The following is a 26,851-nucleotide window of genomic DNA, read 5'->3' on the forward strand; positions in this document are numbered from 1 at the left end:
TACCAAAAAGCAACACCCGACGAGAATATGCAGGGTTTGTGCACGTATATTAATTTTCAATGTTTAATACAGAAAATATTCTAAAGGCCATCAAATTTTGGTGAAATCATCATCAAAAATGCTGGCGATGGCTGGCAACTTTAAAAAAATAAAACACTGTCGGGGAAAGAGTCAACAAGAAACTTTGCAAAATTCTGATGAAACATAAGCCAAACTAAACCAAACCATGCCCCAGCGCGATTGTCACCCCTCCCTACTCCCCCAGATGCACGCACTCACACTGTACTTCTTATCGATCCGAGTCCGGGCGCGCTTTCGTCATTAAGATGCGATTGTTTTGAAAAAGCAGGAAATAAAGCGCTCTCTTAACACTGGAACCCACCGTAATGAAAAGTCTGTGTTTTTTATTCTGAGTCATTTGGTGCGTGATTACCGACAGCCCTCTCACATGTCATCATATTGCTTAGTTGATCTGTCACGTGTGAAGCTCGGACATTCACGTTACCCTGCTGCTCGCAGCAAAAGGTTTTTACGGAGGCAGATGAACGTGAGTGGTCACGCAACTGACGTCTTCACCTTTTGAATCGCGCTCAGGCGCGATTGCGCTCACCCCACAGCCTTCCGCGCCTGAGCCCAAGTGAAACACGCTCCGGCCCACCTCTGCAACCCGGCCGCGGCGCGATTAAACAATCCGGGCACGGAACAGAGCAATCACACTAGTCAAACAAACCAGGCTTTGGGGGTCAAACGCGCCCGAGCGCGGTTTGGTTTGGATAGTGTGAGTGCGCCCTAAATGACCACAGGATTACACATCATCACCGAGATGAACAATAAGGTGTGACAAGGATAAATCTCCGCAGCCACAACAACCACCGTTTACAGACAGAGTTTCGTCTGAACCCCATTAGGGCTGAAATGATTAGTCGACATTGTTGACAACAAAAAATTGTCAACAAATATCTTTGTTGTCGAGTAGTCATTTGAATTCACTTAATCTAATGTAAGGGCCTGCAATGTCGTCATTTGACCGCTACAATGCTGAAGCCCTAGAGTGTAATGCAGCCCTTACAAATTTGCCATAGAAGAAGATAGATGAAAACACAGCGTGAATTATGGCAAACGAATCAGAACAAAAGTTTCACAAAACTTTAAACCAAGAATGCTTTTGTGTGCAATACATAAAAGATAGAACTTGCATTTCACTAGAGCAGAACTTGCATGTTGGAGCACTTAAAGATAAAATATCCCAGTGCAAAAGGGAGCCGGTGAGAGGTAATTTAAGTGTTCTCCCGCAGGAGCTAAGTTAACTTACTTATCATTTATCTAATAGAGATTTACTGCTAATTCAGTACTACTAATAATAGTAATAATATTAACATTGAAAAGATAATGGTAACACTTTTTAATAAGGGTCCATGAATCATAATGAACTTATTTTTACTTCAGCCTGAACTAATGCTGAGTTAAAGGGGTCATAGCGTGAAAATTAGACTTTTTTCCTGTTTAAGTGCTATAATTGTGTCCACAGTGCTTCTATCAACCTAGAAAATGTGATAGAGATCAACCCAGTAACTTAATTTCAGTAAGCCATTTTCTGCAAGCATGTGAAAAATTAGGTCGTTCAGATTTCGCCTGTTTTGTGAGGTAGGTAGCTAGGCGAATTACAATAATACCGCCCCCTTTATCTGCACTATCCAACCACAGTACTGCCATTTAGTGCAGAGAGAAAGAGGGAAAAAAGAAGGACTTGACAGCACAATTGAGTTTCAATTACAACAAACCACCATCATTGTGATCAGTGTTTGCATTTCATCTGCTCATTTGCATTTTAAAGGACACACCCAAAAACGGCACACTTTTGCTCAGGCCTAAAAATTTGCGACTTTAACAGATTATAATAAATTATCTTATAATATGACCCCTTTAAGGTTCTAATCATAAACTAATAAAGAGTCATCATTAAGTACAACATGACATGTTTTTAGTTGTTAGTTAATGTATTAATAAACAATGAATTAATAAACAGACTGCATGTAATGTTTTCAAATGGCTATTGCGCCACAATGATGTCACACCCCACTCTGTCTATGCAGCGCCACATGAATTTAAGAGCAAGAAGGCTCCCTTGTGGTTCGAGGTCCGACGCAGCTTGCGTACCTTGCGTATAGGGAGCATCGGCTCTAGGTGGATTTAAAGAGCTCAGATGCAAAACCTGCTAAACCTGATTTATACCCTCTGGGGTCTTGGCTGATTTTGCATTCTTGAGCAGTTTTGACCAGCACTAACATTTGTGCTTTTTCAGTTGTATAAAAACATAATAATGTTTAAACATAACACTGTGTTCAGCACAAACTGGGCTACAATATTATGTGAGCAACATGTATGTACATGTTTGTATTTTTAAAGCTACACTGTGAAGGATCTACTCCCATCTAGCGGTGAAATTCTATATGACAACCAACTAAATATTACTTTTTTAGCCTCCCCATTCGGAGCGTGTTTTAACTCCTACGGTGGCCGTTTCATGCCAAGGTTAACATGGCTTCCAGTACAAAGCAAAAGCAATGAAAAATACCTACAATTTACAGTGTCCTTTGCCTGTGATCCGTCATAGCACACAGATTTATGTTAAACATGAAAAAAGTCAGATTTTCATTTCATATGTCCGCTTTAAATCACATTCAAAAAGCAACCATAAATGTAACTTACACACTCCTTTTTCATTGACGCGAGGAAAAGTGTCCAGTAGTGCTGTGCACATCCATACTATAGTTAGCCACTATGTAGTAGTTAAGCAACTATAAAACTGCGAGTTTACACATAAACTGTATAGATTTAAATGAATATGCTGAATTACCTGTAGAGAAGATAGAAAGCAGGCAACTTCTGCGTCTCTTGAGCCTCATGAGCTTGTTCTATCTTGGAAAACTACTCCAATGTTGACTTTGGTCTTATTGTTTTTCCTGTCGCGTTGATGTTTTAAATCTCTTTTTCGCTTCCTTGCCGACTTGTTTTAATGTCCCAGAGAATAGGTCTTCAACAGGCTTTCAAATCTGCCTCAAACCAAAGCATTAGATCCCAATTCTTCACGGTGTGCAGCTCTTTCTCAATCTGAAGGCTTTCAGCCTACGCAGGTTGCATATGCAGGCTGCATACGTCATCAAGGTTTATTTAAGTTAACTGAGCATTACATTTGCAAGTCATAAGCATATTACATTCGCGATCTTCAACAGGCTTTCAAATCTGCCTCAAACCAAAGCATTAGATTGCGCGTTCCTCACGGTGTGCGGCTGTTTATCAATACGAAGCGGCTTTCAGCCTACGCAGGTCGCATATGCATACGTCATCAAGCCTGGTTTATTTTAATTAACTGAGCATTACTTTCGCAAGTCATAAGCATATTACATCAATTTACGGCAGTGTTTCTCAAACTTTTTCAGCCCAAGGACCACTTTATCTTCCAATTTTTTTCTGAGGACCACCTAACAGAGTCCCACTCTAACACGCCCCCAGACAACAACAAAATAGGAAGGATAAGCTAAATTTAAGTTTAATATGCAACTGTTTCAAGTCAAAAGTAGTAAAAAAAATATAAAAGTAGTAAAACCATGATAAGGTTTACTTTTCAATATAATGTAAACACACACACACACACACACACACACATTATATATATATATATATATATAAAATGTGTGTGTGTGTGTGTGTTATAATGTGTGTGTGTGTGTGTGTGTGTGTGTCTATATATCTATATATTGAAATATTTTCTATTAATATCACAAGTATAAGTTACCTTTTAAAAACCATAGTAGCCTAATCATGGTAAAGGTACTGTTTGGCCATCATAAAGTGAACACAGGGTTTGTGTTTGGTTGGCCAGCGAGAGGTTTACTTTTGTGCAATAAAAAGCTCAAAAGAACAACTGCCTATCGTTGTCTGGACTCCTATTTGTGTTTTTGTAATCATTATAGTAGAAACACAACCAGGGACACGCGTGATAAACTTATCAATCTTTGTTTACAGCCGCCGCCATTACCTCACGTGTTGATCATGAAAGCAGTGAATGTGTGCACATGCGAGTGATCCTGTGTTTAATAAACTTGCTGTGCGGAGATATGACGCAACTAAATAAGGATTGTACTGTTTGCAATCGCGTATTTTATAAGAATACCAAAAAGCGCGTCGAGTTTCCTGACTCGCGTGTTTGTGTATGTGCGTTCCCGTCGCCTCAGCTGTTTGACGGAAGACAAAGAAAACACTCGCGTCTGGAGAAACTGACACACATCCGCAAGTAAATAAGGATTTATATGTCGGACATCGATCCCGTCACACTGACCAAGCACCCACACTCGCGTCTGTCTGGAGATTTAGGCGCGAGTAAACAAGTATGTGATGTGTGCAATCGCATCTTTTGTGATGATACCACAAAGCGCTTCAAATATGAGGCATTGTGTGTTTGTGTGTGCGTTTGGACGTCGATCGAGTCACACTCGCGTCTGGAGATAACTTTAGTTACAGTCACGAGTAAACAAGTAGATGTCATGTTTCCAGCACTCGGATTAAAACTCAACACAGCAGTGAATGGCTGGCTGCAGAGACGGAATGGAATGTCCATTGACTGTGGGGTTGACTAATGAATATGGATGATCTCTGCTCTTTTCTTCAATGGAGCGGGGCGTGGCTCATTATAGATAATGTAGCAACAGAAGAAAGACGGTACATCTCTCTCTTCTAATACAGTTAACAACGAATTACAATATTTGTTTTCGATTTCACTTACATCTTCCAAAAGCAGACATTCCAAGCATTATGTAGACATTTATCTTTTGTTTATATGACAAATATTTGTTAAGTTACAGTTCATTTTTCTGACGTGTTTCTGAAAGGACTTCACTGAGGGAGAGAGAACAAAATGCGCATCATGTTTATTTTCTTAATTTTTCTAAAAGCACAACATGCTGTTTTTATTGGGAGTGGACAGAAAAAAACTAGACAATTTAACGTTTTAAATGATGTATAAATCATATCTGTATGTCAAAAATCAGCAGAGTTATCTAAGTCTCTTTGGGGAGTGATCGAAAATAAAGAGTTTGCGGCGCCCGCGCCGCAGCCGACCCCAGAGTGTTAAGCATACTATAACAGCTGAATGAAAGATAATGTCATTCCAAAGAGCCCTTAGTTTAAACTGAGGTGGTGGGTATATGAAGTCTATGGTTGTAACTATGGTAAAAATAAAATGCTAAAAAAAATGTTCCCCTTAATGTCCAAAATCACTGAAATTACAGGGATTTTACACATGAAACGAAAACTAGTACATTACAAAACTAATAGATCTGTGGATTTTAGCTGCTTTCAGTTGATGCTTGATCCTTCTTTTCACTCCTCTTTGGTTTAGCCACCGATCCATTTTTACGTTATTAAAACAGAATGGCAAGAACTGATATCACAGTTTTGCAAGTGCATAAAAAATCTACTTAAATAAGGGACGATTGTATAAACACTTGCCTAGTTTAGGTCATCTTTTGCACTTTGAGAATTACTGATTTACGGTTAACTAAGAATAATTGTCAGCTTTATAATTGTTAATATTCTAAAATGAGACTTGATGACCTATGCCGCCTACACATGCAACCTCGGGAGGGTTCAGATTGAGAAGCGGCCAGTGTGAGTGTAGTCTGAAAGCGCGAAAGGTCGGAGCTTGAATTTCCTGGAATGTCACTCGTCAGCGAATGTTTTTCAAAGATTGAGGCACAACACAACATTCAGCCATGCGAGCGACTCGCCTGTATGTATTCTAAATAGCAGATTCTACACTTACGAGAATACTTTGATTAGTAGGTGGGAAGTAATTACACATGAATGAGCACATATTTTTATAAAGAACACATGGGTTTTTGCTAAGAATTAACTCAAAAAACTACACAGCGTAGCTTTAAGAGAAAAACAATTATGAGTGGTTTTTGAAAAAGCAACATTTTTAGGTCACTGATATAAGTCCACAAAACCCATATTAAACATGTTTTCTCAAGACTTTTCAAAACAGGATCTAGTAGTCTAGAGTTTTTTCTTTAAAATGATGTGAAAATCATTCTGCCTACTCATTCACATCAAACAATATTGCCTGGGAAAAGCCGTATGCGAGGAGGCATGAAAGCTCCTGAATAATCTGTGATTGAGACTTGAGGAAACAAAAGACTTGCATAATGAGCTGCATAATGAGCTTGCAGGCAGGAATGTGAGAGGAAACTTTTTCTGTAGTAAAACGTTTTGGTTACATATGCAACCCTCGTTTCCTGAAGGAATGGAATGAAGAAGTCACGTTGTGACCGACGAATTGGGAACGCGCCTCGCGGGATCAATCTACTTCAAGAAACTACTAACACGCCAATGAACTTGGCATGCACATATTTGGCTATTTAAGGGTATTTAACGAGAGGCAGGTGCAGAAATCAAATCAGCTATTTGTGCTGAGAAAGCTGAGCAGAGTGCATGGCCTAATTCAGCAATGGAACAGAAACTGTGGCAAAGGGACGTGATGTCTCCGTTCCCTTCCTTCAGAGAACGAGGGTTACATATGTAACTTAGACGTTTCCTTTCAGTTGGTCACTACTACTTCTCACCGATGTCGTGAACCTCTTAAAAACCTAATTCATCTACTAAAAACCATCTACTGATCGTGGCTGCGAGTACCATAGTGTGCCCCCTCCTTGAAAAAGAAGGTCCTTCCTCAGGGGAATGCGCCAGGGAGGGGCTATCGCGAGGAGAGTGAGCTCTGGAAACCAATTCCTGGTTGTCCAGTATGGCACAACTTATAGAATGCGCTCCTCGTCCTTCCTGACTTTGCACAGTGTCTGCGCAATAAGGCTTACTGGGGGAAATGCGTATTTGCGTAGACCCCGCGGCCGGCTGTGTGCCAGTGCATCCACACCGAGTGTGCCCTCGGTTAGTGAATAAAACAGGCGATAATGGGTCATCTCTGGAGATGTAAACAGATCTATCTGAACTCTGCCAAAATGTTTCCAAATCAGCTGAACCGACTGGGGATGGAGTCGGCACTCGCGGATCTGCCGCTGTGTTGAGAGACCCCGAGAGGTGAATGGCACGAAGACCCTTCAGATTCTTCTGACTTCAAAGGAGGAGATGACGGGCGAAGTGATGAGAGCGCAGACCGCCTTGGCAATTGATATACGCTACAGCCGCAATATTGTCGGTGCGAACAAATACATCTTTGCCTCGAATCTCGTTGGTGAAACGGACGAGCGCAAGATATACAGCCCACAACTCGAGGCAGTTTATGTGCCAGTGTCGCTGGAGTGTCACCAAAACCCCCGAAGAGACATTGGTTCCCCATGACCGAGTCAGCTCCTCATGCACCTCAGGGAAGAAAGGTACAGGTAGAGGCGCGAAAATCCACCAAAGTTAAACAGTTTTAACTCTGCCGTCAGCCGCAAATTCGCGTCAAAGCAAAATGCACAAAAAGCACCATTCGCGAGTACCCTGCAATACACGGAATTCGCACCATTCGCATGAACTAGACACGCGAATGAGGTGCCACACCACGCTAAACGCCTCATCCGCGCCACAGGACCTCCAGACGCATTATCAAATACTTTTGTTTCAAATTCACTTTATCCTGGCCTCAGACCATTCAGAAATACCCATTTGTAGGCCGAATCAATTAAGAGTCTAATAAAAAATGGCTAATTTACAGGAAAACACACTTAGAGGGTTTTGCATCTGAGGTCATCATTCACTAAATTTACATCTAAATAGGAAAATGTAAGAGAAAAAAAAGAGTAACAATAATAATCCACAATGTTGCATCAGAGTGGGTGGTAAATGGGTTGGTGAGTCTGATCCTGACAATGTATAAATGAAAGAACAGTAAGGAGATCAAACTCCTAACAAGATGAGACTTTACTCATGGCCAATGAGACAGAAGATCATGAGACTCAATACTGCTTTTAAAATCCACCAGTTAAAATTTTTCAACTCGGGCGTCAGCCGCAAATTCGCGTCAAACGCAAAATGCACAAAAAGCACCATTCGAACCATATGCACAAATCGCACGCGAGTTAACGCGTCTTCACATTGACTTAACATTGAAATCACTCGCGCTTGCCGCCTCTACCACGTCTGGTGTTAACACAGCATTAGGGCTCTTTCTTACACCCTGCGCAATTATCATTTTCACGTTTAGCGCCGCGTTGTTTAAATAGCAAATGCATTTGCGCCCCCTTTTGCGCCCATGGGCGTTCTGGTCTGAAAACGAGGTGTGTTCAGGCGTATTGTTGGCGTGTTGCTATTTTGACCAACAAAAACCTGCTCTAAAGTCTAAAGTCAATGGCGCAATATGTTTTTTGTTATTTAAAGAGCGCATTAGTAATATGAGCCTATAAACAGGACGACAACGTGGGTTTGCTTATCACACACATGAATGTGCAGCAGTACAAAAACGTTTTTAAATATGAAAGATTAAAGGATTGAATGTAAAAGATTATTATTGAGTCTCTAGGACATAAATGAGGACTAATTATGAGACGTTAGAAGGCGCAAAAAGCTGCTTCACCTGTAGCCTGGTAAATAAATAAATGCTTTGCTTTAAACAAATGCATCTGTTTTTAAATGTTTTTTTTTTTAAATGCTATTGTATATGATGACTCTGTACCTGTGGATATGGCGGGATGAGAAACATTTGTAAGTAATGCTTAAAAAAAAACTGACGCTGTCCAAGTGCTGAAACGTGCAGAGCGCCGTTTGTAAATTCTTTATCTCCTGTTTGTTACAAATAAAGTATTTTTAGAGTACAAACCTTTTCTTACATACTTGTAAATTATTTTTTGATGATATTGGATAGCCTTATATATTTAAAGCAATTAAAAGCCTGCTTTTGTACTTCCATGACTAAAAGAAAACGGGTTTTAAAGGTTTTAATGAAAAAATAACTATTTCAATACAAATGAAAAACAACAAAATTATTTAACATTAATCATAAACTGGGGATCTTCTTCCTCCGCTTAGTTTTTCAGTTTACAAAGTCCGTCATCTAAATAGGGATTAGACATAGCGTCAGCGCAACTGGCATTTAAAGGGGATGAGAGCTGAGACTCTAATTGGTTTATTGCACGTTACGCCCAAAATACTCCCATTACAATAGGACCTACCCTTTTCGACCACAAATAATTTTTCCCGTCGTTAAATTAGCAAAAGTGGATTCGGACACGCCCATTTAGACGTTGCGCTGTGCGCTTTAGACAATGCGCTTAGATCGTTAAAATAGGGCCCTTAGAGTTAATCAAATGTTCTCGGCATGTATTATATGTTTATCAAATACTTTTGTTTCAAATTCACTTAATCCCAGCCTCAGACCATTCAGAAATACCCATTTGTAGGCCGAATCAATTAAGAGTCTAATAAAAAATGCTCATTTACAGGAAAACACACTTAGAAGGTTTTGCATCTGCGGTCATCATTTACTAAATTTACATCTAAATAGGAAAATGTAAAACAAAAAAAGTAAAAATAATAATCCACAATGTTGCATCAGAGTGGGTGGAGAATGGGTTGGTGAGTATGATCCTGACAATGAATAAATGAAAGAACAGTAAGGAGATCAAACTCCTAACAAGATGATACTTTAATCATGGCCTATGAGACAGAAGATCATGAGACTCAATACTGCTTTCCAGCCATAAACTCATCGTGCATCAAGACAAAACGCTCCACACATGAATACAATATCATGTATGTGTTTTTTTCAGTGCTGTCAGTATGGACTGTGTTTCTGAATCTGCTGGTGATCATCTCCATCTCTCACTTCAAGAAGCTTCACACTCCAACCAACATGCTCATTCTCTCTTTGGCTGTGTCTGACCTGCTCGTAGGATTTATTGCCATGCCCTTGGAGGCGATTATGTTTATTGAAACATGTTGGTACTTTGGAGACACTATCTGTAAACTGTTTTTAATAACCATAGGATTGTTCACCTCTACATCACTGTGTAACTTAGTTTTAATAGCTGTTGACCGTTATGTGGCTGTGTGTCACCCTCTGCTGTACCCACAGAAAATAACAATGACTAAAACAATAATTATTATCTGTGTTTCCTGGTTCTGCTTTTCAGCTTATAACATTTTAATTATTGTAACTTCCTCACAAAAAACATACAGATGCTATGGAGAATGTGGAATTATCGCTTCTTTTGCCCTGATAATCACTGACGTGTTCCTGTCTTTCCTCTTTCCTTGTACCATCATTATAACTTTATATTTGAGAATCTTCTATGTCGCATATCAGCAAGTGAAAGTTATAAACTCTCTGATGAGGAGTGGAAAACATCTAACAGAAAGTTCAGTGAGGAGGAAATCTGAGAGCAAAGCCGCTCTGACATTAGGAATCATTGTGACGGTTTATCTGTTTTGCTGGATTCCTTATTTTATTTTATCTCTAATACCAATCCCAGGAATAGCTTCTACTATAGCCTATTTAATATATTGGATGGTGTATATTAATTCAGGTCTGAATCCTGTCATCTATGCTATATTTTACCCTTGGTTTAGAACGGCAGTTAAACACATCCTAAATCTATCCAAAATATTTAGGCCAGCATAACTTCTTTTTGTCTTGTTCATTATAATAATAATGAAGCTTCTGGATTTGCTAGCATTGTTCAAATCGGTCAATGGGGTTCAACAAAAAATATTACGCTTACATTTGGCACGGCTTAAAAGAGTGGTTTGTCATATTATTATTAAATGTATAGTTCAGTGGTAGAGCATTGCATTAATGTATAAGGTCATGTTTGGTCACTTCCATGCCAATGTCAACCTTATTATGAAAAGTAAAGTTTTTATCTCAAAGCTTTTATCCATACTGCAATCTCAGAATATTTGTTGGTTTAATTACCCATGCAAAGTTCCTGCTACAGTTTTTTTAAAGCATTTTTTTTATATTTTCTAGTTAATTAAATGTAAATTTTAGAATTGTCACATCCATAATGTTGCTTCTTGCTCATTAATGCACATACAAAAATTTTAATATAAAATTTAAAAAAATAAATAAAAATAAACATGAAATGTTCTTTGAAGATCCATCCTTTCTTCATTTGCTGGGTATAATTGCATCTAGTTTGTTCCTTTTACACAGAATTTCACAGAATTATGATTATGAATTATGTCTCCCAAAAGCTTGTGTCTGTTTTTTTGTCACATTCAGAATGCATGCATGTTTGCCTCATCTAAAAAAGAAATATAGACTGATATTTTTCTGCTGTCTGGTCTCTCATCAGGGGTTCAAGAAAACATAAAATTGGTTCAATATATTGGTAATAAAGGCATTCTCTGTGAATTTATATTTCAAGTTTTGACTACAAATGTCACATCCATAATGCTGGGATTCCTCGGTTCGATCTGTGGGAACACACATACTGGTATCAATGTATAATATACCGTGTACATGTTTATGGAAACTGCAGGCCAAATCTATTATAGATTTAATCAGTAAATGTGTCTACTAATAAAAACAACATAAGTACTCAGATTTTTAGTATGTTCCACGTATGTTCTGTATGCTATTGTTTATCGTGTAAATAACTGATAATATTACTTTAACATACAGACACCTATTCAGCCTGCTGTTCTGTGTGCTACTGTTTAGTTGAATAACTTGCCTTTTCAGATTAAATGTCTGTTCTTTGGCTTGGATTTTGTTAAATAATTTTCTAAATAAATCTAGTCCAACGTCTAGTCCACTGCGACCTATACAGTATATGTTATTTCGTCTTAATGACTCATATTTGAATGATGCGACTTATACTCCAGAGCGACTTATAGTCCGGAAAAAACGGTAATGAGGTAACAGGAAAAAAGGTACCTCTCCTCCTTCTCAAACAGTTTACACCAAATGAGAATATTTGTGACCCATCACGGAAACCAGGGACACAAGTCGGCAGCACAAGTTTCGAGAAAATGAGAAAAAGTTTTTTTTTTTTTTTGATTTTCGTTTTATTGCAGAATCTGTTAGTTGAGATCACGAAGAAACCTCTCCATGTTTGAGATAGCAGTTTATGTATATTTAAAAGCGTACATTTTGCGGTTGAAATAGGCTTGTTTTTCCAGAGATTCTAGCGTGCAGCGGGGGGCGTCATTGTCTGTGTGAATATTTACATACTGGATAAGCTTGTGTTTTCGCCTCCGCCCCCAAAGGGAACAGCGTGACTACTGAATAAGGATACTTTGCCCAAAAATGAAAATAATGTCATTAATGACTCAGCCTTATGTTGTTCTAAACTCGGAAGACCTCCGTTCATCTTCGGAACACAGTTTAAGATGTTTTAACTTTAGATTTAGTCCGAGTGCTTTCTGTCTACTCCATTGAAAATCTATGTACGGTTTCCATGTCCAGAAAGGTAATAAAAACATCATCAAAGTAGTCCATGTGACATCAGTGGGTCAGCTTGAATGTGTTGAAGCATCGGAAATACAGTTTGGTCCAAAAATAGCAAGAATTATGACTTATTCAGCATTGTCTTCTCTTCCGGCTCGAGCGTGAAGTCACGTGACTGTAGTGGCGCGGCTGCCCTGTTCCTCAAACATGTTTGCTTACTTTTATTTTATTTTTTCTTCAAACTTATAGCGTGCGTCTCCCCAGACTGTAAATAAAGCTTGGGCGCACAAAACAAAAGAAAAAGAAAAGAAGCTGGGGAGGAACAAATAACAGTCAGCCGCATCGTAAGGCAGCCGCGTCACTGACTTTATGGGGCGCCACAGTCAGATGACATCAAAGTACCGCGAGAGCTCTTCAAGAAATCTTACGGAGTAGTTTCATTTCGACTCGCAATCGCGGTACTTTGACGTCTTGCAGCGCAGCATGAAGTCAAACTCATAAGTTACACAGAGATCGTTGAATTCTTTATATAATTGGCTACATGTTTTGTCTATCAATATTTTTCATGAAGTCATTGGCTGATGGAGGAACGAGCGAGCGATTGGTAACATCCCTTAAGGACTTCACGTTTTCGACGGTGCTGTTTTTGAATTATCTATTATACTACCTCCCTATTTTAAATACAAAATTTTAAGGCGTATCATGTGTTTAACGGAACGTAAATACCGGCGTGTAATCTGATATACCCTTACATGTTACGATGTAATTAGTCCTCAGATTGTATATTATATTGCATTACCATAAATTCATGCGAAATCTGATGTAAACAATAGACTATATCTATATTTCACGGATTATACGCATTTGTGGACAAAAATCATTGGATGATTCACACATCTGAAACAGACTGGATTCGACTTGTGATCCCCACAAACGTAAAAGTCATGTTTATTTTTGCATGTTGTTCATTCTGACTTCTGTAATAAAATACTACATATGATGCTAGAACATCTGTATCTCAAAACGGCTTTACAGGGGATATGGCTTAGCTAAATGAGATGTAAATGAGCCCTATTGTCTCTCCAGCCAGGGAAAAGGGAACGTGTTAACTTTTTTCTTTCTCAAATTTGTGTTACATGTGTTACATTCAAATGGCCACAACTTCTACAAATCTTATCAGATGTCCATGTGTTACACATCGTTAGAAAGCTTAGAAACTGCACTTTCAGAATCTACGAATAACTCAAAACGCCCCAGATCCGACTTGTGTCCCTACTTTCCGTGACTGGTCACATTTGTTTTCGATTTCACTTACATCATTTAAAAGACATTCCAAGCATTATGTAGACATTTATCTTTTTGTTTGTATGACAAGTATTCGTTAGGTTACAGTTAATTTTGTGACACGTTTCTGAAAGGAGTTTGAGGGAGAGAGAACAGAACGCTCAGCATGTTTATTTTCTTAATTTTGCGAAAAACTACACACTTTAACGTTTTAAATGATGTATAACTAATATCTGTATGTCCAAAATCAGCAGAGTAATCTAAGTCTCTTTGCGCAGTAATTGAAAAATAAAGAGTTTGCGGCGCCCGCGCCGCGTTCAACCCCTTAATGCTGCGTTTACACCAACCACGTTTCAGGCGTCAAAGTCACGTATACCACGACTAGTTTGCCGCTTGAACAGTTTGAATGCATTCGGGCATATAGAGCAAAGTAAAAGTGCTATGCGGTTGTCTACTTGCAGGATGGCTGATGTTGATTGTGCATTTATCGATAGAGTTACCGGTTTGTATTTAGTCACCTTACTATAGGGGGAAAATAAACGGCGCGGGTCGATAAACGTCACGTGACTCAAAAGTGAAATGTGTATTTACAAACTACCAGGTTCCCCAATGTCCTCACTGACACTCTTTCAAGCAAGGTCCTTTTTATTCCTGTCTCTATAAAAATAAGAACTTGTGTCGTATAGCTCCGTATGACTGCTCACGGACAATATCAAGCCTTCATGCTGAATGAGTGACTCTGGGCAGGGCTGCCGCCGCAGTGGCAAGCAGGCTCCTGATTGGTTAACTCGGCGCAAAAATCCGTCATAGTTAAAATTTTTGAACTCGGGCACCAGCCGCAAATTCGCGTCAAACGCAAAATGCACAAAAAGCACCATTCGCGCGAATGAGGCAGAAACGCGTCTACTGTGCCGCACTTAACGACTCATCCGCGTCACGGGACCTCCTGACGTGCGTCAACGCATCTTCACATTGACTTAACATTGAAATCACTCGCGCTTGCCGTCTCCACCGCATCTGGTGTAAACGCAGCATTAGAGTTAATCAAATGTTCTCGGCACGTATTATATGTTTATCAAATATTTTTGTTTCAAAATCAATTAATCCCGGGCTCAGACCATTCAGAAATACCCATTTGTAGGCCGAATCAATTAAGAGTCTAATAAAAAATGCTCATTTACAGGAAAACACACTTAGGGGGTTTTGCATCTGAGGTCATCATTCACTACATTTACATCTAAATAGGAAAATGTAAGAGAAAAAAAAGAGTAACAATAATAATCCACAATGTTGCATCAGAGTGGGTGGTGAATGGGTTGGTGAGTCTGATCCTGACAATGTATAAATGAAAGAACAGTAAGGAGATCAGATTAAACTCTTATGAGGAGGAGACTTTACTCATGGCCTATGAGAAAGAACATCATGAGACTCAATACTGCTTTCCAGCCAAAAACACATCGTGCATCAAGACAAAACGCTCCACACATGAATATAATATCATGTATGTGTTTTTTTCATTGCTGTCAGTATGGACTGTGTTTCTGAATCTGCTGGTGATCATCTCCATCTCTCACTTCAAGAAGCTTCACACTCCAACCAACATGCTCATTCTCTCTCTGGCTGTGGCCGACCTGCTCATAGGACTTATTGTAATGCCCTTGGAGGCAATTAGGTTTATTGAAACATGTTGGTACTTTGGAGACACTATCTGTAGACTGTTTTTAATAATCACGGGATTGCTTCTCAATACATCTCTGAGTAATTTAGTTTTAATAGCTGTTGACCGTTATGTGGCTGTGTGTCACCCTCTGCTGTACCCACAGAAAATAACAACGACTAGAACAATATTTACTATCTGTGTTTTCTGGTTCTGCTTTTCAGTTTATAACATTTTAATTGTTGTACCTACCTCACAAAAAACATACAGATGCTATGGAGGATGTGGAATTATCGCTACTTTTGCCCTGATATTCACTGACGTGTTTCTGTCTTTCCTGTTTCCTTGTACCATCATTATAACTTTATATTTGAGAATCTTCTATGTCGCATATCAGCAAGTAAAAGTTATAAACTCTCTGATGAGGAGTGGAAAACATCTAACAGAAGGTTCAGTGAGGAGGAAATCTGAGAGCAAAGCCGCTCTGACATTGGGAATCATTGTGACGGTTTATCTGTTTTGCTGGATTCCCTATTACAGCTTATCTCTAACACCAAACACAAGCATGACTTCTGCTATAGCCTATTTCATATTTTGGATGGTGTATATTAATTCAGGTCTGAATCCTCTCATCTATGCTATATTTTACCCCTGGTTTAGAACGTCAGTTAAACACATCCTAAATCTATCCAAAATATTTAAGCCAGCATAACTGCTATTGGTCTTGTGCATTATAATAATAATGAAGCTTCTGGATTTACTAGCATTGTTCAAATCGGTCAATGGGGTTTGACAAAAAATATTACGCTTACATTTGGCACGGCTTAAAAGAGGGCTTGCCATATTATTATTAAATGTATAGTTCAGTAGTAGAGCATTGCATTAATGTATAAGGTCATGTTTGGGCACTTCCATGCCAATGTCAACCTTATTATGAAAAGTAAAGTTTTTAACTCAAAGCTTTTAACCATACTGAAATCTCAGAATATTTGTTGGTTTAATTACCCATGCAAAGTTCCTGCTACAGTTTTTTAAAGCATTTTTTAAAATATTTTCTGGTTAATTAAGTGTAAATTTCAGAACTGTCACATCCATAATGTTGCTTCTTGCTCATTAATGCACATACAAAAATTTAAATAAAATAAACATGAAATGTTCTTTGAAGATCAATCCTTTCTTCATTTGCTGGGTATAACTGCATCTAGTTTGTTCCTTTTACACAGAATTTCACAGAATTATGATTATGAATTATGCCTCCCAAAAGCTTGTGTCTATTTGCCTCATCTAAAAAAGAAATATAGACTGATATTCTCTGCTGACTGGTCTCTCATCAGGGGTTTAAGAAAACATAAAATTGGTTCAATATATTGGTAATAAAGGCATTCTCTGTGAATTTATATTTCAAGTTTTGACTACAAATGTCACATCCATAATGCTGGGATTCCTCGGTTCGATCTGTGGGAACACACATACTGGTATCAATGTATAATATACCGTGTACATGTTTATGGAAACTGCAGGCTAGGGCTGGGCCGGTTTGGATTTTTTTTTACCGCGGTCGGTAATCAACAAATTCCCGCGGTTTTGCGGTTTATTGGCAAGACAATGAGTTAAATAACATGCATGATTTATTTATCTTTAATACAAAACACGTGCAAATTACTTAAGGAACATGTAAAGTGAATTTTATTTCCTTCCACATTTCTTCAATTTCAACATTCAACAACTTGAACAATTAGTATTATCAGTTTAAAAAAAATGTTAACGCATTGTGCGTGTCCACACGTGCCTACAGACATTTCGCCACTTTTCTATCCTTAATTTGTGAATAGCCTGTAAGGTCGCAAATTATTGCTGCCCTGATGGTCTGGTAAATAAACATTTGTATGAGAAATCACTTGTACTGCATATGTGTCTGTGCTTGAGTATAGGTGGGAAGCTGCACGGAGACGCGTGTGTGTGTGTGTGTGTGTGCAAGATGACGCGGTCTGTCTGTCTCGCGCGCGCCTGGGCAGTCCGCCTCTGTTGCGCGTGCTTGGACAGACCGCTTCTATCCTCGACCCTTACCATAAACATCTGTCTTTTTCCACAAACAGAGAAAGAAGACGCAAAAGCAAAACTTTTTGAAATGTGTCCTGCTTTAGAAATTGCCACTGTTGTAGGCTAGATCAGAGGTCCCCAACCACCGGGTCGCGACCCAGTACTGGGTCGTGGACAAGTTGCCACCGGGTCACAAGAACGTCCCGAAAAAATGTGTATAATAGCCACGTAATAGCTTAATCGGGTATTTTGTATTGTAAGAGCCGACTTCAAATAACATCAATCATTTCCACATTTGAACAGAGCCGCGCTCTCTCTCTTTTTCTCCGCCTCTCTCTCTCTCTACCAGCGCATCAGCGATCACATTGCTGTCATTAGAGTTTGAGCATACAGTACTTTTAAAACACAATCGATTAAAGAATTGCGGAGGTATGACTTTATGAATCATTTGCAAATGTACGTTGCAATGATGTACATATGCGGAGACGTTCAAATGTGTGACAGCGCAAATGACTGAGAAGTAATTTTTTTATTCTTCTTTAAAACAACTTCAAAATTATCCATCGATCGTAGCACCATGATCAAAATAAACTATTAGGCTAATAATATTTTAACGGCTACACTTTTAACGTAAATTTGAAAGGAACCTAAACTTGTCAATCATCATTAATCATGGTAAACGATCTGCGCCCAGCCGCAATTCTTCTGGCATCTCTCCTCCTTCACTGCATTTTTCTTCTGTTCTTTTACTTGGAATTGGGTCTCGAGCCCGACCAAGATTCGAGCTGCCTTCGAGAACAGCAAGTCAAGTTCGTTTAGGTTCCATTAATTATTAAGACTAAATGGGCAGGCAAACTAGTAAAAACAATGAAAGTAAAAAACAATCCGCCAAAATATGGTTTTACACGTCTATAGAAAATATACTATAGCCTAAATAAAGCAATTATTAATTTTCCTAATGCATGGTTGTTATCTTTACTTCCGTAAAAGGAGGATTCTCAGCACGTTTGAACAGCAACTCTACTTTAAACGAGTGACAGACAACGTCACCTGTATTTCTACTCAATGACAATTTAATATTAAAATCATATCAGTTAATGTTCAGTTAAGAAGTTGCGGTTGTTAACAAGCTGCGTGTATAACATCCGCACATAACACACAGGTGCAGGCCAATGTTTCAAGTTTTTTTTTTTTTTTTTGCGGTTATGACGGTGAGGAGCTCAGACCCGCGGCATGGGTCACGTGACCGCGGTATGGCGGTAATCCGGTTACCGCCCCAGGCCTACTGCAGGCCAAATCTATTATAGATTTAATCAGTAAATGTGTCTACTAATAAAAACAACATAAGTACTCAGATTTTTAGTATGTTCCAGGTATGTTCTGTATGCTAATGTTTATCGTGTAATAACTGATAATATTACTTTAACATACAGACACCTATTCAGCCTGCTGTTCTGTGTGCTACTGTTTAGTTGAATAACTTGCCTTTTCAGATTAAATGTCTGTTCTTTGGCTTGGATTTTGTTAAATAATTTTCTAAATAAATCTAGTCCAACGTCTAGTCCACTGCGACCTATACAGTATATGTTATTTCGTCTTAATGACTCATATTTGAATGATGCGACTTACTGTGGATTCACACCAGCCGCGGAAGAGGCGGCAAGCGCGGATGATTTACATGTTAAGTCAATGCAAACACGCGATTAGGCATCCTGCGGCGCGGTACACACGGTAGCCGCGGCGCGGATGTCGCGGAACGCGCGGAACGCGCGGAAGGCGCGGGGCGTTCCGCGAGTTCCGCGCGAATTGAGCGTTGCCGCGGGAAACGCGCGAGTTCAAAAATCTGAACTTTGGCGGAATTCCGCGCCGCGTTAACCAATCAGGAGCTTGCTGTAGTAGTGACGTGATTACAGGAAGCGAGCGGAGTGGTGTAGTCTCCGCAGAGTCGCAGAAGCCCCTCCCATGACGCGGATTTCCGCGTGAATTTCTCGAATGACTAGAATTTCACGCGCGGCGTTCACGCGCGGATTAAGCGAGTAAACTCAAAATGTTCAAGCGGCAAACTGGACGCGGTTCACGCGTTTTTGCCGCCTCTTCCGCGGCTGGTGTGAACCTACAGTTATACTCCAGAGCGACTTATAGTCCGGAAAAAACGGTAATGAGGTAACAGGAAAAAAGGTACCTCTCCTCCTTCTCAAACAGTTTACACCAAATGAGAATATTTGTGACCCATCACGGAAACCAGGGACACAAGTCGGCAGCACAAGTTTCGAGAAAATGAGAAAAAGTTTTTTTTGTTTTTTTTTTTCGTTTTATTGCAGAATCTGTTAGTTGAGATCACGAAGAAACCTCTCCATGTTTGAGATAGCAGTTTATGTATATTTAAAAGCGTACATTTTGCGGTTGAAATAGGCTTGTTTTTCCAGAGATTCTAGCGTGCAGCGGGGGGCGTCATTGTCTGTGTGAATATTTACATACTGGATAAGCTTGTGTTTTCGCCTCCGCCCCCAAAGGGAACAGCGTGACTACTGAATAAGGATAGTTTGCCCAAAAATGAAAATAATGTCATTAATGACTCAGCCTTATGTTGTTCTAAACTCGGAAGACCTCCGTTCATCTTCGGAACACAGTTTAAGATGTTTTAACTTTAGATTTAGTCCGAGTGCTTTCTGTCTACTCCATTGAAAATCTATGTACGGTTTCCATGTCCAGAAAGGTAATAAAAACATCATCAAAGTAGTCCATGTGACATCAGTGGGTCAGCTTGAATGTGTTGAAGCATCGGAAATACAGTTTGGTCCAAAAATAGCAAGAATTATGACTTATTCAGCATTGTCTTCTCTTCCGGCTCGAGCGTGAAGTCACGTGACTGTAGTGGCGCGGCTGCCCTGTTCCTCAAACATGTTTGCTTACTTTTATTTTATTTTTTCTTCAAACTTATAGCGTGCGTCTCCCCAGACTGTAAATAAAGCTTGGGCGCACAAAACAAAAGAAAAAGAAAAGAAGCTGGGGAGGAACAAATAACAGTCAGCCGCATCGTAAGGCAGCCGCTTCACTGACTTTATGGGGCGCCGCAGTCAGATGACATCAAAGTACCGCGAGAGCTCTTCAAGAAATCTTACGGAGTAGTTTCATTTCGACTCGCTCTCGCGGTACTTTGACGTCTTGCAGCGCAGCATGAAGTCAAACTCATAAGTTACACAGAGATCGTTGAATTCTTTATATAATTGGCTACATGTTTTGTCTATCAATATTTTTCATGAAGTCATTGGCTGATGGAGGAACGAGCGAGCGATTGGTAACATCCCTTAAGGACTTCACGTTTTCGACGGTGCTGTTTTTGAATTATCTATTATAGTACCTCCCTATTTTAAATACAAAATCTTAAGGCGGGTTCATGTGTTTAACGGAACGCAAATACCGGAGTGTAATCTGATATACCCTTACATGTTACGATGTAAATAGTCCTCAGATTGTATATTATATTGTATTACCATAAGTTCATGCGAAATCTGATGTAAACAATAGACTATATATCTATATTTCACGGATTATACGCATTTGTGGACAAAAATCATTGGATGATTCACACATCTGAAACAGACTGGATTCGACTTGTGATCCCCACAAAGGTAAAAGTCATGTATATTTTTGCATGTTGTTCATTCTGACTTCTGTAATAAAATACTATATATGATGCTAGGCAAGGCAAGGCAAGGCAAGGCAAGGCAAGGCAAGTTTATTTGTATAGCACATTTCATACACAAAGGTCATTCAAAGTGCTTTACACAGAAATGAGAAAACAATATATAAAAAAGAAAAAGAAAATGTAAAAATAAGATTTACACAATAAAGACAAAGATACATGAGAATTTAAAATAACAATTAAAGAAAATAAATGTGATTTTAATAAAACAGTTAAAAATGTTAAAAAGAATAAAACAGGAGTAAAAGTGACTTGAGTTAAAGGTGCAGTCAGTGTGAAGCAGCACAGTGCTCATTCAGTAAATGCAGAGTTAAACAGGTGTGTTTTTAATCTAGATTTAAAAGTGTTTACTGTTGAAGCACATCTGATCTCTTCTGGAAGTTGATTCCAGCTAGAGGTGGCATAAAAGCTAAATGCTGACGCACCTTGTTTTGAGTGAACCCTTGGTATTTCTAACTGACCTGATCCTAATGATCTGAGTAATCTGTTAGGTTTATATTCAGTTAGCATATCTGTCATGTATTTGGGTCCTAAGCCATGAAGTGATTTATAAACGAGTAACAATACTTTAAAGTCTATTCTAAATGTGACAGGAAGCCAGTGTAAGGACCTGAGGACTGGAGTGATGTGCTCAGATTTTTTGGTTCTGGTCAGAATTCTGGCAGCAGCGTTCTGTATTAGCTGCAGCTGTCTGATGGTCTTTTTGGGGATCCCAGTAAGGAGTCCATTGCAGTAATCCACCCTGCTGGTGATGAAAGCATGAACAAGTTTCTCTAAGTCCTGTCTTGAGACAAAACATCTAATTCTGGCAATATTTCTGAGATGGTAGTAAGCTGATTTGCTTATCGCTTTCACGTGACTACTGAAATTAAGGTCAGACTCTAAAATTACACCAAGATTTCTGACTTTATTTTGTGTCTTTAGACCCCTAGAGTCAAGGTATGTGTTAACTTTGAGAGTTTCATCTTTATTTCCAAATACAATGACTTCGGTTTTGTCTTTGTTTAACTGGAGGAAGTTTTGACGCATCCAACAGTTAATTTCATCAATGCATTTACATAGAGAGTCAATGGGGCTGTAGTCATTGGGTGACAGGGCTAAGTATATCTGGGTGTCATCTGCATAGCTGTGGTAAGCAATTTGGTTCTTTTTCATTATTTGACCAAGTGGGAGCATATACAAATTAAACAGAAGCGGTGCAAGAATTGAACCCTGTGGGACTCCACATGTCATGGATGTCCACTCAGATTTATGGTTACCTATGTTCACATAGTAACCTCTTCCTTGTAGGTATGTTTTAAACCATTTGAGAACCATCCCAGAGAGCCCTACCCAGTTTTCCAGTCTATGTAAGAGTATGGTGTGATCTACTGTGTCAAAGGCAGCACTAAGATCTAGTAGCACCAGCACTGATATTTTACCTGAATCAGAGTTTAAGCGAATATCATTTATTATCTTTATGAGCACTGTCTCTGTGCTGTGATGCTGACGGAAACCAGATTGAAAGTTATCCAGATAACCATTTGAGTTTAAGAATTTGTTCAGCTGATTGAAAACAACCTTTTCAATGATCTTGCTTATAAACGGAAGATTTGAGATTGGTCTGTAGTTGCTAAGTATGGTTTTGTCTAGGTTACTCTTTTTTAGGAGAGGCTTTACAACTGCTGTTTTTAATGACTCTGGAAAAGTGCCTGTGATCAGAGAGGTGTTTACTATTTTTAAGAGGTCAGTTTCTAAGCAGTTAAGCACCTTTTTGAGAAAAGATGTGGGGAGAGTGTCAAGGCTGCAAGTTGATGCTTTAAGATGTTGTACTGTTTCTTCCAAGGTTTTTATATCAATTATGTCAAATTCTGAGAGAATGGCTAATTTCTGAGGTTGTTGCAATGATATCTGACTGACCACAGTACAATTTGAGGTCGTATTGATTGCCATTCTGATATTACTGATCTTCTCAGAGAAAAACTTAGCAAACTCATTGCATTTGTTGTCAGAGAGCATTTCACTAGGAACTTGATTTGGGGGGTTTGTTAGTCTCTCTACAGTAGCAAAAAGAGTGCGAGTGTGGTTTATGTTGTTACTTATAATATTGGAGAAGAAGGTCTGTCTAGCTGTGCCTAGTTCTACATTGAAAGCACGAAGACTGTCCTTATAGATGCTATAATGTACTTCAAGTTTTGTTTTCCGCCACATACGTTCAGCTTTTCTGCATGTTCTTTTCATGTGCTGTACTGCTGTTGTGTTTCTCCAGGGTGCTTTACGTCTGCCAGTGATCATCCTGACCTTTACTGGAGCTATATCATCAATAGCATCTTTAACTTTTATGTTAAAGTTTTCAAGGAGAACATCAACAGAGTCTGCGGATATGTTTGGCAACATTGACATAGCATTCATAAATACCTCACTGGTGTTCTCATTTATGAACCTTTTTTTGATATAGACAGATCTAGCATCAGTGGCAGGACAGATCAATAATTCAAAGTAAACACAGAAATGGTCAGATAGCGCTTCATCCTTGATTACAGTGGATGAAATGTTTAGACCCTTGCTAATGAGCAGATCAAGAGTGTGTCCCCGATTGTGTGTAGGACCTTGCACGTGCTGGGTCAGATCAAAAGTGTTTAAAACATTTAACAGTTCAATCGCAGTATTGTTTTCTGAATTGTCTATATGAATATTGAAATCTCCAGCAATAACAAAATAATCAAATTCAGAGGAAATTGTTGACAAAAGTTCTGTGAATTCATCAACAAATGCTGAGGTGTATTTGGGAGGTCTATAAATAATTGTAAACAGAATGCGTGGTGTACCTTTTAGAGCAATACACAAATATTCAAAAGACTGGTAATCACCAAGTAACACTTGCTTGCATTGAAAGGCATCTTTGAATAAAGCAGCTATTCCTCCACCCCTTCTAACAGCTCTACATACACTTATAAAGGTAAAGTTGGGTGGGGCTGATTCATTGAGGACTGTAGCACTGCAGCTGTCATCTAACCAAGTTTCATTTAGAAACATAAAGTCCAGGTTGTTAGTGGTGATAAGATCATTAACTAAAAAGGATTTGTTCTTTAGTGAACGGATGTTCAGAAGTGCTAACTTAACAGTAACTGGTTTTGGAACTGTATCAATCTCAGAATGACGTATAATAGGCAGTAGATTAGATAGAATTGCTGTGCGGCTGGAGACGGCCTTCATCTTTCTATCACATGTCAGGACAGAGATAGGGAAAGCTAAAGGGACATCGGGCGCCCGCTTGTTCTTAAAATATTTATGATTGTTACTGCTGACGTAGCGGGAACCCAACACACATCAGTTACCAGTGCTGTTTGCAGATGAGGGCTGGTGTGATCCCTGACGTTGAGGCAGAGGTCGGAGTGCTCTCTGAGATGGAGGGGGAGGGCGGGCTGGGCCCGAAGGCTTTTGTGGTTGAGGAGCCCGCCGTTTCTTGGTTGATATTTGGGGACTCGCAGCAATAGAGTGGGAGAGCTTTGTTCCAGCAGATACCAGTTTCTCCATTTTCTCTGAAAAGCCCAGAAGTGGTGATGTTGGAGAGAGGGAGAGAGAGTGTGACGACATCAGCTGTGATTCTGGTGTTCCTGAAGGCTGGGAGGGAGTGTTATCATTCCTCTGGTCATTATCAACAGAAACGTCCTTGGGTGTTGATTCACAATCCAGCTGTAGCGAGGTCTGTGGGCAGGGCTCAGCCTGAGCTGTGTCTGTGAACAGTAGTTGTGACTGCAGAGTTTTATCCTTGTCATCTGAATGTCCATCCAGGTGCTGGTGTAAAATCCTGTGGTCATTTCCGCTGTTCAGTAGTGGACTGGCACACTCAGCTGATGGATGATGCATGGAGAAAAAGATATTGTCTTTAAGCAACCTAGCACCTAGTTTGTTTGGGTGGATACCATCTGTGTTAAAAAGTTGCCTTTGACTCCAGAAGATATTGAAGTTGTCAATGTAATTCAGTCCTCTCATGGTGCAGGTTTTTTGCAGCCATGAATTTAAGCTTAGTAGACGAGAAAACATATTTGTTCCTCGGGCTGGAAGAGGTCCACTGATGAAAAATTGAACTTTCAGTCTTGTAAGTGTTTCAAAAAGTTCATTGAAATCCCCCTTAAGGAGCTCAGACTGCTCTTTTCGAATATCATTCTTTCCCACATGTATGACAATCCGACTGACAGACTTATGTTTCATCAGAATGTTGCAAAGTTCCTTGTTAACATCAGAAACCGTTGCCCGAGGAAAACAGTATGTACGGGTAGCCTTGCTTTCAAAGTTTCTGATAATATTGTCACCCACTATCAGCGTGTTTGGCTCGGCTGCTGTCTGAGCGGAGCGCCGCTGCCTATATGATGTTGAGCGTTTGTTAGCTCTGTAAGCTACTGGCTGAAGTGATCTGTGTCCATTAACATTTGGGGATTCTTCACCCAAACTCATTAGTGCTTCAAATCTATTTTCAAGCCGTACAGGGGGTGGTAGAATACCAATATTGGATACTCCAGTTGTACCCATATCTGGGGTAGATGATGCTAATGCAGCAATTTGTGACACTCGTGACAGTCTAATGTCTTGAGCACTTTTGGGTCTCGCACCCTGTTTATGCCATTGGTTTGTGTCCTCAATTTCTTTAGGTTTCTCTGAGCTCACTATGACCTGTTTAAAAGCATTAGGTTCACAGGACTCACCAGCTTTATGTTGAGAAGGACCACGATGAAGCTCCGCTGTATGTTCTGGCAGGGTCGGCAGCGCCACAAGTAACTTTGTTTCGAGAACTGCAATCTTTTGTAAAAGTCTGTGGCAATTTGAGCAGCAGGTGGATTTAGATCCAGAAGAAGGCATTCTTTCTTCTTTTCTTCTGTTTGAGTGTGGGCAGCTGTGTTGTCCTGTTTTAGGATTGTCAGCTGCCGGCAATAGCAGACTGGTAGACCGCTTTGACAAATTCCCCAAGATTGTTGAATGTTCCAAATATCAATATAGTTCCAGGAATTTGTAGTTTTAGTGTGAGTGCCCAATTGTTTAGTTTGAGCACTGTGCTGAACTGCTGGTAGTTGAATCAAAAGATAAAAGCGAAAAAGAAAAAGCGCAAAGCACAGAGCGCAAGTAAAAGCGTCCGAACAGTAGCGAAGCAGAACATCTGTATCTCAAAACGGCTTTACAGGGGGTATGGCTTAGCTAAATGAGATGTAAATGAGCCCTATTGTCTCTCCAGCCAGGGAAAAGGGAAAGTGTTAACTTTTTTCTCTCTCAAATTTGTGTTACATGTGTTACATTCAAATGGCCAGAACTTCTCCAAATCTTATCAGATTTCCATGTGTTGCACATCGTTAGAAAGCTTAGAAACTGCACTTTCAGAATCTACGAATAACTCAAAACGCCCCAGATCCGAAATAGGACTTTCCGTGACTGGTCACATTTTTTTTCGATTTCACTTACATCATTTAAAAGACATTCCAAGCATTATGTAGACATTTATCTTTTTGTTTGTATGACAAGTATTCGTTAGGTTACAGTTAATTTTGTGACACGTTTCTGAAAGGAGTTTGAGGGAGAGAGAACAGAACGCTCAGCATGTTTATTTTCTTAATTTTGCGAAAAACTACACACTTTAACGTTTTAAATGATGTATAACTAATATCTGTATGTCCAAAATCAGCAGAGTAATCTAAGTCTCTTTGCGCAGTGGTTGAAAAATAAAGAGTTTGCGGCGCCCGCGCCGCGTTCAACCCCTTAATGCTGCGTTTACACCAACCACGTTTCAGGCGTCAAAGTCATGTAT

The 26,851-nt window shown here is 39.5% G+C and overlaps 2 protein-coding genes across 2 annotated transcripts; both read left to right on the forward strand.

The window, feature by feature from the left end:
• The first annotated feature begins 9,646 nt into the window (after positions 1 to 9,646).
• Positions 9,647 to 10,615, forward strand: LOC135739252 (trace amine-associated receptor 13c-like). The gene has a single exon (XM_065257495.2). The coding sequence runs from the start codon at positions 9,647 to 9,649 to the stop codon at positions 10,613 to 10,615; it is 969 nt and encodes a 322-aa protein (XP_065113567.1).
• Positions 10,616 to 15,072: 4,457 nt separating this feature from the next.
• On the forward strand, positions 15,073 to 16,041 carry LOC135746899 (trace amine-associated receptor 13c-like). The gene has a single exon (XM_065265563.1). The coding sequence runs from the start codon at positions 15,073 to 15,075 to the stop codon at positions 16,039 to 16,041; it is 969 nt and encodes a 322-aa protein (XP_065121635.1).
• The last annotated feature ends 10,810 nt before the right edge of the window (positions 16,042 to 26,851 follow it).

The sequence above is a fragment of the Paramisgurnus dabryanus genome, chromosome 10, assembly GCF_030506205.2.
Source record: "Paramisgurnus dabryanus chromosome 10, PD_genome_1.1, whole genome shotgun sequence".
Taxonomy (NCBI): Eukaryota; Metazoa; Chordata; class Actinopteri; order Cypriniformes; family Cobitidae; genus Paramisgurnus; species Paramisgurnus dabryanus.